General features: G+C 66.1%; 1 protein-coding gene across 1 annotated transcript; it reads right to left on the reverse strand.

Moving 5' to 3' along the window:
• On the reverse strand, window positions 1-9400 carry PTPN7 (protein tyrosine phosphatase non-receptor type 7). The gene is given in 10 exon segments (XM_079763651.1): window positions 1-571; window positions 1285-1398; window positions 2564-2721; window positions 3202-3312; window positions 3585-3722; window positions 4963-5039; window positions 7982-8066; window positions 8324-8507; window positions 9274-9343; window positions 9346-9400. Coding segments are annotated over 10 exon segments (1047 nt in total). The 5' UTR covers window positions 9362-9400; the 3' UTR covers window positions 1-477.
• Window positions 9401-12774: the final 3374 nt, after the last annotated feature.

Raw genomic sequence — 12774 nt, forward strand, 5'->3', positions numbered from 1 at the left:
TGGAGCCCACCACCCGGGCGTGTGCTCGGACCAGGAATCCAACCGTGACCTCCTGGGCCACAGGTCAATGCTCAACCCCTGAGCCACGCCGGCCGGGCTGGATTGCTTTTCCTTAACGGCGGCAAAGCACAGATGTTCCTGTCGTGCACACGGAGGCCGAGCCCCGGGCACCGTCTGTCCCTCTCCGATCTGCTCGAATGCCAGCTTGCGGCCTCGAGTTCTGAGTCAACTCAGGCTCCCCTGACGGCCGCTGGAGGAAGCAGAGGCGTGGCCAGCGGTCAAGACCTGGAGTCTGGCCGTGGTCCTGGCTGATCAGGGTTCGGTGGCCACACGTGCTCGCTGAGGGGGCACCCCTTTCCCAGGCCCAGGCGTGGGGGGAGGGGGGGACACCCTGAGTTGTAAGGCCCACTTTCTCCTGACCCACCTTCCCAGGGCCTGGGGGAAGGGGGCGCCTGGGCTGGTGGAGGGCGCCAGGAGTCAGGGGCTGGCCTCCCCGGGCAGCTGGGCGGCGTACAGGGCCAGCGTGTGGTGCAGGAACTGGTACTGCTCCGCGGTCTGGATCATGCCCCCCCTGTGGGCACAAGCGGGGACCCTGAGTCCCGAGGGAGCCTCCAGGCCCCTTCCCGTCGACCCGTCCTCTGAGCTTCTCTCTCCTTCCTGCTGCTCCTCAGACCTTCTCCCCCATGGGAGCCCCCTGCCCCTTGCTCGGGGGCTGAGCCTGGGGGAGCGGGGGACTGTGCCAAAGAGGGGACCTCTGACCAGCAGCGGCCAGGCCCCCGATGCCTCAGGCCGGGCCAGGAGCACTCCTGGGCACCAAGGCTGCCTCTTCCCGACCATCTTATTTTTGTTGTTTTGGTTCATCCTCACCTGGGGGGGGGGGGTGTCTTCCCGTTGATTTTTTAGGGACAGTGGGAGGGAGAGGGAGAGACAGAGAGATATTGATGGGTTGCCTCCCGCACGGGCAGGGGAGCAAGGGCTGGGCTGCGAACGGAGCCTGCAGCTGAGGTACGTGCCCTTGACCGGAATCGAACCCGGGACCCTTCCTTCCGTCCGAGGGCGGATGCTCTACCCACTGAGCAACACTGGCCAGGGCCCGATCATCGTCAAAGTAAAAGTAACCATCCCGCATGTGTACAGCAGGCTCTCGGGTTCCCAGACGCACGTTGAGCGACCCCGTCCTCACCGCCTCTCTCGCAGAAAAGGCTGGGTGGTCACGTGCCTACGAGCACTCTGACCCCGGGGGCCGCTCGGCGCCCTCGGCCCCACGCGCCCCCAGGCACCCACCTGTCCAGCCGCAGGCGGCACACGATGCCCAGGATGTCCACGTCCCCCCGGGCCTTCAGCTGCTGGCAGCCGATGTGGGTGGCGATGAAGCAGCCGGTGCGGCCAATCCCTGCGCTGGGTGGAGCCAGGGAGGGGAGGCGGGGGTCACGGGGGACCGGGAACCTGGGGGCTGGGTCCCCCCTGAACCGCAGGGAAAGCGGCAGGAACTGGCCCGCTCTACGTGGGGGCTGGGGACGCGGGGCGAGGCAGGGGGGCCCGGCCGTGGCAGGCGGTAGCCGGCCCTGGACCAGTGATGTTTCTGCTGGGCCTCGCTCGAAGCCTACGAGAGGCCCCGTGGACGTGGGAGGAGCGGTTGACAGCGGTTTCCGACGGCGGGCAGTGCCCACGCCGGCCTCGCTGACCCCCGGCCTCCTTATCGGACGGGGACTTCCTCCCGGCAGGTCCCCCACAGCTGTGTCACCAGCCCCACGCCCGCCTCGGGCCGCTCCACAGTCCTCTCTCCTGCCCTCCCTCCTCAGGAATTCTCCCCAGGTCCGGGGCCACCTGTGAGTGTGTGTGTGTGTGTGTGGGGGGGGGCAGGAGCCCCCCGTCTGTCCCTCTGCCTCGGTGCCCAGCGTTCTGCTTCCCTTAGGACACGCACTCCGGATGGTGTCCTGTTTTGAAGCATGTCCCTGCTCGGCCCCCACGCCACCCCCATCCACTTCTCACGTTCTGGCCAAAGAAATTCTCTTAAAGGGCAAATCCAAGTGTCTTGGCGGGTCCAACCAGGGCCCCTCATCCTCCGGTTTTCTAGAATCTTCTCTTATTAACCATGACCTCCAGGCCCCCCTGGCCTCTAACCACGCCCAGCCATGCATCAACGTGAACATCTCGTCTCATCTCTGGGCCTTTGCAGATGCTGTTCCACCTGCCTGGGCCAGGTGCCCTCCCCCTCGTCACCTCCCAGGGGTTGGCGTGGCTCAGACTGCCTTTGCCCAGGGGGGGCGGGGCCAGGTGCCTGTGAGGGGGCGGGGCCGGTGCCTGAGAGGGGGCGGGGCCAGGTGCCTATGAGGGGGCGGGGCCCGGTGTCTGTGAGGGGGCGGGGCCGGTGCCTGAGAGGGGGAGGGGCCAGGTGCCTGTGAGGGGGCGGGGCCCGGTGCCTGTGAGGGGGCGGGGCCCGGTGCCTGTGAGGGGGCGGGGCCGGTGCCTGAGAGGGGGCGGGGCCAGGTGCCTATGAGGGGGCGGGGCCGGTGCCGCTGAGGGGGCGGGGCCAGGTGCCTGTGAGGGGCGGGGCCTGTACCTGCAATGGACCACCATGGGCCCCCGGCTGGCGGTCACCTCCGGCCTCTCCTCCACCTCGGCCACCAGGCGCAGCAGCGGCCCGGCCGACTCCGGGGTCTGGTGGTCAGGCCAGGCCGAGAAGAGGACGTGCTTCACCGACCGGCACTCCTCCTGGTGCTGGCGCGGGGACAAGGGCGGCCCAGGGTGAGGGGGGGCCACGGCTGCCTTCCTCCCTGGTGCCCTGGGGGGCAAGGCCGAGTGACCCCGGGGGCGGTCAGGGACCCCCAGCCGGAGGGTCAGCTCTCTCCTGCCCATCACACTCCATCCCTCCGGGAAGGAACACCGGCCGGCGCGGCTCAGTGGGTGAGCATCGACCTATGACCAGGAGGTCACGGCTTGATTTCCGGTCAGAGCCCCTGCCCGGGTGTCAGGCTCCATCCCCGGTGTCAGGGGTGCAGGAGGCAGCCGATTGGTGATTCTCTCTCATCATGGATGCTTCTCTCTCTCTCCCTCTCCCTTCCTCTCTGAGATCAATAAAATATAAGAAAAAGAGAAAGGCTTGATGAGTAACCCTTGGCTCCCAGGGGAGGCCGCCCGCCCCTCCCCGGGTCCCTGAGCAGCTGGGGTGGCCGGGCTGCCCGGTGGCCGGGCCTGTACCTGGACTGTGAGCCGCCGCACGGTGTATTCTGGAAGCTCCCGCTCCTCTCGCAGGCGGATCCGGAAGGGGCCGTAGGTGTCCTCGTCCGTGGGCCAGTAGTGGACGCATTTCTAGGAGGGAGGGGGCTGGGAGTCAGAGGGGGAGGGGCTGTCAGCTGGGGCAGGGCCCGGGCAGCATACAGGGGCGTGGGTCTCCTCCCCACCCCACCCCCTTCCTCCCACCCTCCCCTGCCGGCGAGATGCTCACCCAGCTCCATGGGGTGCAACTCAGGGACTTTGAGACGGGCACGCGGGGCCTGCCGACACGTGCCCTCGGCTCCGGGGGCTCTGAGCTGCCCCGCGTAGGGTGTGTGTGGGGGTGTGGACGGGGGCTCTGCTCCTACCTCCTTGCTTTCGCGGAGCTGGGTGAGCATGACGATGAGCGGCACGTCCTCCTGCCACACCATCTCCCAGAAGTCGGCCACGGTGTGGGGCATGGGGCCCTGGGTCGCAATGTAGGCCTTCTCCTGCCCGTCGTAGCCCTGGGGGGGCGGGCACAGGGGGGCTGAGGAACAGCAAGAGGCGACTCCGGGGAAACCTGGCTCTGCAGGTCCTAGGATCAGGCTGAAGCAATAAGCGTGCACACGTAGACACATGCGCATGCAGACACACGTGCACACAAGACACGCATGCACACGCAGACACAGCTTCACACAGACACATGTGCACACGCATACACGTGCACACACAGACACATGTGCACACAGAGGCATGCGTGCACACATAGACACATGTGCATACATAGACACGTGTGCACACAGAGACACATGTGCACATACAGACGCACGTGCACACATAGATGCACGTGCACACAGAGACACGCATGCACATGCAGACCCAGCTGCTCACATAGATGCACGTGCACATGCATACACGTGCACACACAGACACATGCGTGCGCACACATGCACACATAGAATGCAGGTGTGCCCACGCAGACACATGCACACACCAGAAGCACACGGCGGGTGGGAAGGACGTGGCTTCTGGAATGCGGACCATCTGGGCTCCACCCCTGTCCTGCTGCTGGCCGGCTGCGCCACCACAAGCAAGTGACGGGCTTCCGTGAGCCTCAGTTTCCCCATCTGTGGATTGGGCACAACCCCTGCCTCGCTGGAACACCGTGCAGGTGAGACTCACAGTTCCCGGGGGACCAGCACACATCCGGCCTCTTTGAACACGTGGCTCCGCTCTTTCCTGGGTCCCCCCCCCCCCCTCCCCACACGAAACACGAAACCACGACGCGGCCTTGGCGGAGCGAACGTCCCCCTTTGCATCTTGCTCTCATGCCCTTCGGAGCACGAGGAGGCCGTCTCCCCGCCCTCCTCTCTCTGAGCGGGACCTCGGCTCACCTGGCTCCCCGGCCGGCAGATGGGGACCCTGTTCCCCCAGGTCCCAGCCTCACGGCTTTCCACCTCCGTGCACCTGACCCCTGTCCTACCGCTTCGTGCCGCTAGAGGGCGCTGCCGCACAGGCAGTGATCAGGGCCCTGGCCGTGGGCTGCTGGAGCCCAGCAGGTGAGGAGGGAGGGGGAGAGGGAGGGGGAGAGGGAGGGGGACAGGGGAGCCGTCTGCTGCTTTCTGGGGGGTGTTGTGGGGCCGTCAGGACCTGGGTCAGCCTGGCAGGACGGCCGTGGGTCTGAGCAGGAAACCTCCGGACGGACACACACACACACACACACACACACACACACACACCCCGCCCGGCCGGCCGGCCACTCACTCGGATGTAGTTGGCGTTGATGTAGTCCCCATCCTCCTGGCTCCGTGCCCGGCTGAGACACACGCGGCTCTGGGGATCTGGGAAGTCAAGAGGCCAGAGGTCGGAGGTCAGAGGCCAAACGGTGACCTGGGAACCCTGACTCCAGCAGGGCCGGAGGGAGGAGAGGCCGTGGTTAGAGTATCGCCCCGTGCGGAGGTAGTGACTTATTTTCTGTGTCGACGATAGGGAGCCGCAAGGAGAGGGGCAGGGTCAAGGCCGCAGTCCGGGAGGTAGCAGGGGCTGCGTGGGGTGGGCTGGCGAGGAAGGAGGGAGAGCAGATCTAATGGATGCCGCCGTGACGTGACGCGAGTCCTTGAGGTCGGATGGGTGGAGGGCAGGGTCGTATCAGGGGCCGGCCGGAGGAGGAAGCTTTTCTGTCTTTTTTTTTTTTTTTTGGTTGTTGTTGTTAACCCTCGCTCGAGGATACTTTCCCGTTGATGTTTAGAGAGAATAGAAGGGAGGGGGTGGGAAGACACAGAGAGACAGACATCGACGTGAGAGACACGGTGACTGGGTGCCTCCTACAGGTGCCCCTGACAAGGGCCGGGCATCCAGCCTGCACCCGGCCGACAGGCCTGGCCCCTCCGCGCCGGGCCTCCCTCTCTGCTCCTGCACGCCGTCAAACGCAGGAAAAGCTTCCTCCATCGAGCACCGGGCTCTGCGGCCCTCGGCCTTGCCCTCCCACTGGGCAGGCCCTCGGGACGAGGTTTGCCTCTGAGGGCCTTGGCTCCGTCCTCCGGGCCGGGCTCAGCTCTTTTTTTAAATTTAGTTTTTATTGATTTCAGAGAGGAAGGGAGAGGAAGAGAGAGATAGAAACATCAATGATGAGAGAGGATCATTGATTGGCTGCATCCTGCACGCCCCCTATTGGGGATCGAGCCCAGAACCCTGGGCATGTGCCCCTGACCGGAATCGAACCCGGGACCTCCTGGTCCACAGGCCGATGCTCTATCCACTGAGCCAAACCAGCCAGGGCCGGGCTCAGCTCTTTGGGGCTAAGACCATCCGTGGGGACGAGAGCTTCCTCTTCAGGCCTTGACTCAACTCCGTGGGGCCACGCTCGACGAGGAGGCTCCGGCCTTCTGGCCCGGGCTCAGCTGTGAGGGGCTTGGCTGGGCCTTCAGGGACGAGGCTGTGCTCTCTGGGGCGAGGCTTAGCCCTTGGGGGGCCTGTGCTCGGCTCTTTGGGGTTCGCTCGGCTTTTTGTGCCTACGCTCGGGTCTTCGGGGACCCTTCCGTCCTTGGACCAACACTCTATCCACGGAGCCCAACCGGCCGGGGCTGCAGGAAGCTTTTTAAAAAATATATATTTTTTATTGATTTTTTACAGAGAGGAAGGGAGAGGGACAGAGAGTTAGAAACATCGATGAGAGAGAAACATCGATCAGCTGCCTCCTGCACGCCCCCTACTGGGGATGTGCCCACAACCAAGGTACATGCCCTTGACCGGAATCGAACCTGGGACCCTTTAGTTCGCAGGCCGACACTCTATCCACTGAGCCACACCGGCCGGGGCTGCAGGAAGCTTTTCTGGGGGCCCATATGGGATTCCAGAGAGGGAGCTACAAGCAGTCACCGGAGGTGAGTGGGTGTCCGCCCGCCCTCCAAGGCCCAGGGCGTTCCCAGCGCCCGTCCCGGTGGGATGCAGAGACCAGCTCAGGAGGGAGGGAGGGCCCACGGCTCTCCCAGTGCGGCTCTGGCAGGGGGCGTGCAGGGCCCGGGCACCTCAGGCAGAGGGATCTCCCCTCTGGCGGTTGAGGGGGGGGGGGGGGTTGGGTACAATCAGGAGCAGAACAGGGCTGCTGTCTGGCCCACCGCCAGGCGGGCAGGGGCTGGGCGCCTGGGAGACAAGGACCCGCAGGCGCCGAGCCGGGCCCTCAGCACTGGGTGTTGCCGGGGTACGTGGGCCGATAAGGCTGCTCAGAGGGGGTGGGGAGGGGGAGGGAACATCTCCGTGGCCTCAGGGTCCCAGGCCGGTCCAGCTCCAGCCCCGTGACCCCCATCTCCTTCCAGGTCCCTGTTCCCCCACCTCCAACTCCGAGGCCCCAAGCCCCTCTCTGGGCGCCCCCGAGGGTACCTCTTCCCCGCAGGCCTTGGCTGGGGTCCCCCACGTGCAGAGGAAGAGCTGGGAGGGGGTTTGGGGCCACTGGGTTTTGGTGACCGAGGGCGACATCGGCAGTGTCTCCGAGACTCAGTTTCCCCATTTGTAAAATAGGGATCATGCCCTAGTCCAGTGGTCGGCAAACTGCGGCTCGCGAGCCACAGGCGGCTATTTGGCCCCTTGAGTGTTTAGCCAAGGCCAGCTTAGGAGGACCCTAATTGAGTTAATAACAATGCACCTACCTATAGGTTTACGTTTAAAAAATTTGGCTCTCCAAAGAAACGTCAATCGTTGTCCTGTTGATATTTGGCTCTGTTGACTAATGAATTTGCCGACCACTGCCCTAGTCGGTGTGGCTCAGTGGACAGAGCATCAGCCTGCGGACTGAAGGGTCCCGGGTTCAATTCCCGGTCAAGGGCACATGCCCGGGTTGCGGGCTCCATCCCCAGTCGGGAACATGCAGGAGGCAGCCGATCCGTGATTCTCTCTCATCATGGATGTTTCTCTCTCTCCCTCTCCCTTCCTCTCTCTGAAATCAACAAAAATATATTTAAAAAAAATAAAATAAAATGGGGATCCTGATACTGTTACCGCCACCATCAGGGGTCGTTTCGAGGGGCTCGGCGCAGAGCGGGGTCCCCCGTGAGCCCCCACACGTGGGAGATGGACTCTTGCTGATTCTGGGGCGGCCGTGGGTCTCGCCCGCCCCCAGCCGTGCGGTGTCGGGGTGTCTGCTGGGAGGAGAGGCCCCCGTGTGTGCGTGCTCGCTGCCTCCTCCCTGGCTGAGCCGTGTGTGCGGCCTGCGTCCCGCCTTCCGCACCCCTCCGGCCCCTGGGACAGTGTCCCCGCCCCCTCGCTCCCCGCCACCCGCAGCCCTTACTTGGCAAGATGGTCTTGTACCGGTCCTTGGAGGCGTGCCCAGGCACATCCAGCTCTTCGGGGTTGACGAAGTTTGGGGGGATCTTCTGGCAGGGGGGGAGACACCTATGAATGGCCGGCACCCCTGCCCAGCCCGCTGTCCCCTGCACCCTTTTCTGGGGGAGCTGGGCCCTGGCTGGCTGGCCTCTCCTGGCAGCCCCACGCAGGGCCGGGCAGATGGGGGGCCGAGGAGGAATGTGGGGCCACCTCCTTCCTGGAACCCCGGGGTCCTCTTCCCTAAGGTCCCGGAGAGGAGCGCCCCCCCGACCCCCGTGCCCAGGTGGGGTGACCCCCGCTTTCTTACCAAGAACTCCTCCTCCAGCTGATGGGGGCTGGGGGGCTGGTGCTGCAGGGCCCAGCGGGTGAGGGGGCGCCCGGCCGTGCGCAGGAAGTGCAGGGTCACCTCCCGAGGGGTGTTCACGGAGCAGATGGGCTCCACGGCCCCCAGGGACCGCACGTCCAGCACGAGGGCCACGCTGGAGCCCCGCCTGTGGGCACGGAGGGCGGGGCCTGGTGAGCCGGTGACGGACGGACGGCGGCTCCCCCTGCAGTGCCCCCTGTCCCCCGGTCCCTCCTGTCTCCCCCGACCTGGGCCCGGCGGGTTCCAGGACTGAGGCCCCTCAGCGCTGCGCCCCAGAGCAGGGTGGCCGTGACCCCAGCTGCTCACCCCGCCGCCCACCTGTCCCGCTCCCCCCACCTGGTCCCTGGGGACCTACAGATCTCGGACCTACAGATCCCGGACCTACAGATCTCGGACCTACAGATCTCAGACCTACAGATCTCGGACCTACAGATCTCGGACCTACAGATCTCGGACCTACAGATCTCGGACCTACAGATCTCGGACTTACAGATCTCGGACCTACAGATCTCGGACCTACAGATCTCGGACCTACAGATCTCGGACCTACAGATCTCGGACCTACAGATCTCGGACCTACAGATCTCAGACCTACAGATCTCGGACCTACAGATCTCGGACCTACAGGTCTCGGACCCAAGACGGCCCTCCTCCAGGGCCTCCCCACCCGACCCGGGACAAGGACAAGGTGGACATGAACCCATGCCCCAGACGTGACATGCAAATGGCATGCACACAGCATGCAAATGACATGCAAATGAAGCCATTGGGTTTCCTCCCCGGACTGTAGTCTGGGCTCAGCCATCAGGGCTGGAGTGGGGAACGGAGGGGACAGGGGACCGAGTGGGGGGGGCTCCGGGCCAGGGAGGCCCCTCCCCCGGGGAGGGTCTCACCGCTCCTGCAGCCGCACGTGCTTCTTGGCTGGCGCTTGGGCCGGCAGCGGCTGCTGGGTCATGGCTGCCTGCCTCGGGCCTGGACCATGCTGGGCGGGTGCCGGCCCAGGGCAGGTTCACTGGGCCATGAGGTTCGCCTGCAAGACAGAGCGCTGGGCTGCTGACTGTCGGCCTCGGGGGGGGGGGGCAGGAAAGGGACCCCAGGTCCAGGCTGCCTTCCGCCCTCTGCCTCCTGGTTTCCCTGGCGTGTGTGTGCGTGCATGCATGCGTGTGTGTGTGCGTGTCACTGTCGCGTGGGAAGCCAGGTTCTCCACGGGGCCCCCGGGGCAGCCAGCAGCCTGGGGTGAGAGGAAGGGCAAGAGAAGAGAAGAGATTGTGGGCGAAGATAGAAAAGGATCCAGGAGGGGCCGAGCCGAGCGGGGGGGGGAGGGGTGCGGGGAGAGGGGGGCTGCCCGAGACCGGGGTTCAGGGGCCCCAGGCCGGAGCCCAGGTGAGAGAGGCCGGGAGGAAACGCCAAGTGGAGTTGCGTGTGGAAGGGCGGGGCCAGCACGCCGCCGCCACCTGTCAGCGGAGCCCCTGGGAGGCCTGGTCTCTGAGTGGCAACCCGAGGCCGCGTGCAGCCGGGGGCACCCAGGGGAGCCCCTTGCGGGACCCTCTCCTGACTGCGGGCAGCCCCCCCCCGCCCCCCTGTTCATCCTGGCTTCGGGGGTCTCGTCCAGGGAGGGAGACCTGGGGGTGTTCTTCCTCCTCGGCCCATCCCCCCAGCTCCTGCCTCCCCAACCGTCACAGGAAATGGCCTCACCGAGCCGACCTCAAAGGGTGCAGCCGGGGCTGGGGCAGGAGAGGGGTACGGGGGTCTTGTGCCACCTCGTCGTGGGGGGCAGTCCCCGTCCGTCCTCCAGGGCCAGGTCATGACTTCCGAGATGTGTGTGTGTGTGTGTGTGTGTGTGTGCACGGGGGGGGGGGGGGGGGGGGGGTTAGAGTCCCTAAGACCACAGGGGCCGAAGTCAGGAGGGCAGGGCGGCCCGTACAGATGTGAGGGGTGCAAAGGGGCTCCTTAGCTCTGCTCCCCCCGCAGCCCCCACCCCTCCCCCCGCGGGGAACCTCCGCTCGATCTGCACCCATCTCCCCGCCGGGCACCGTGGCACCCAGCGCAACCTCCTCCGAGACCCCCCCCCGCCCGCCTCCCTGGGGTTCCCACCATCCCCGGGCCGCAGGCCTCCTGCTCCCCTCATTCTGGACTCACCAGAGCAGCTGTGCCCCCCGAGGCCGCCTCTGGACAGCTGTCTGTCGGTCTGTCTTTGAGGCGAAGGAAGCTTCAGGAAGCCAGCTTCCTCCCTCCGCCCCTCCTCGCTGCCACCCACGCACACCCAGCTGCCTGCTGCCCTCCTGCCGCCGCCAGGGGTCGGTGCCTCCCGCTGGGCCCCTGGGGACAGGCGGGCAGCGTCCCCCAACCTCTGCCCCGGGACTGGACGGGAGCCGATGTCCCCGACCCTCCCAGCTCCCCCACTCCAAGCCCCTTCCCTGGGGCTGTTCCTCCGTGGCCCGGTCACGTCCAGCCTCCGCCTCCTCGCTGGGCAGGGCGAGCGGACCCCAGGCGGCGGCTGCTCCGTGACCTTGGCCCGAGCGTGACGTCCACGTCTCTGCTTCGGCCTCGGAGCCCTGGCCTGGCCGCACGCGCCCCTCCCGGAGTGGGGAGTTCACGGTCAGGCACAGGCAGAGGTGATGGGCCAGAGAGGCCCAGGCCGGGCCCCAAGGGTCACCCCAGGCCCCAAGCCACACCCCAGCTCCCAGCTGCCTCTGGCCGGAGATGGGCCAGCCACTGGGAGACAGAGACAGCAGAGGTAGCAGAGACGGCTTATAGGAGGGTCTGGGGGGGCCCTTTGCAGCCCCCAGCCTCCTCCCAGAACTCTGACATCTACTCAGAAGGCTTATAGCCCAGCCGGCGTGGCTCAGGGGCTGAGCGTCGACCTAGGAACCAGGAGGCCACGGTTCGATCCCCGGTCAGGGCACACGCCCGGGTTGCAAGCTCGATCCCCAGTGGGGGGCCTGCAGGAGGCAGCCGATCCGTGATTCTCTCTCCCTCTCCCTGTCCCTCCCTTCCTCCCTCGTTCATGCTCCTCTGGAGGTGGTTTCCCCCCAAGGGCTGGGCAGTAGGTGGTACCTGAGACCGGGGTGGGGGCAGGACCACCTGGATACCTGTGGGAGGCACCCCGAGCCTGGCCTCTGCCTCAGCTGCCCCCAAACCCGCCCATCCCGAGGGGGGCACTGAGATCAGAGAGGGGGCAGGGGGGCCTGGAAGGAGGGCAGCCCCTCTGGGCCTCGCTGGTGGTTGTTATCGAGAACGGAAGCTCGGGGAGCCCAGGGCGGGAGGAGGAAGCGGCCGCCTCCCCCGCGGGGTGAGGATGGCCGTGCCCCCGTTTCCACGGCCGAGCCCTGACGGGTGAGCTCCCCTCACCTCACGAGGCTGGTCCTGCAGCAGCCGGAGGGGCTGAAGCCGAGCTCTTGGGCAGAGAGCAAGGTGGTGGGGGCCGGGGGCCAGGGTAGGATGGATGGATGGATATATTATAATAACCTGAGGATATTTTTCCATTGATTTTTAGAGAGAGCGGAAGAGACAGGGAAAGACAGAGAGAACTATCTATGTGAGAGAAACACGTTGATGGGTTGCCTCCTGCACATGCCCTGACCGGGGCCTGGGCCGGGGAGGAGCCTGCAATCCAGATGTGTGCCCGGGACCCGGTCCGCAGGCAGATGCTCTGTCCACTGAGCAAACCGCCAGGGCCCCGGACGCGCTGGTCTCCCGGCAGCCCGAACGGAAAGCTGCCCCGTATCCCATTCCAAACGGCGTGTGTGTGTCGGGGCTGGGCCAGCTGCTGGGGCCAGGCTCCTGGCCCTGCACCCTCCCGGCCTCCCCTCCCGGCCTCCCCTCCCGGCCGGCCCTCCCCGGGAGGAAGCCGTGGGGTGCTGAGGGCTCGAGAGGACCCGAGGGAGAGGATGTGGTTCGTCTGAGGGACTGGCTGGTGGGGACGAGACTCGGGCTGTGGGGCGGTTTTTGCTGAATGGAGAGGCGGGGCGGGGAGGGTGCTGGCTACCTGTCTGCAGCTGCTCCGGGGCCCCACCCCCACCCAGCTGCTCCGGCCGGCAGGTGTACTGTCCTCAACAACCCCCGGGGCGAGGAGGCTCTGAGCCCCCCTAAACCGTGCCGGCAACCCCTCCTCCCCTTAGATTCTGAGGCAGAGTTTCCACCCATGTCCCCCCCGCCCCCCTGCCCCCGTTCGGCTGCTACAGGGACTCTGTCGGAGGTGCCCTAGGTGAGGAGGGTCCCACGGGGCGGGGCGGGGGGGTCCTAGCCATACTTGGTCGGCCTCTCTCTCACATCAGCTCCCCTAGTTGCCCTCCCCAGGCCTCTTTGAAAGAGCACACAGGTGCATGTACACGCACACGCACACACGCACGCACACACAGCAGGAAAATCTGCTGAGTCTGCAGGGCGGTTTC

The sequence above is a fragment of the Cnephaeus nilssonii genome, assembly GCF_951640355.1.
Source record: "Cnephaeus nilssonii genome assembly, chromosome: 23".
In the NCBI taxonomy this organism is placed as follows: Eukaryota; Metazoa; Chordata; class Mammalia; order Chiroptera; family Vespertilionidae; genus Cnephaeus; species Cnephaeus nilssonii.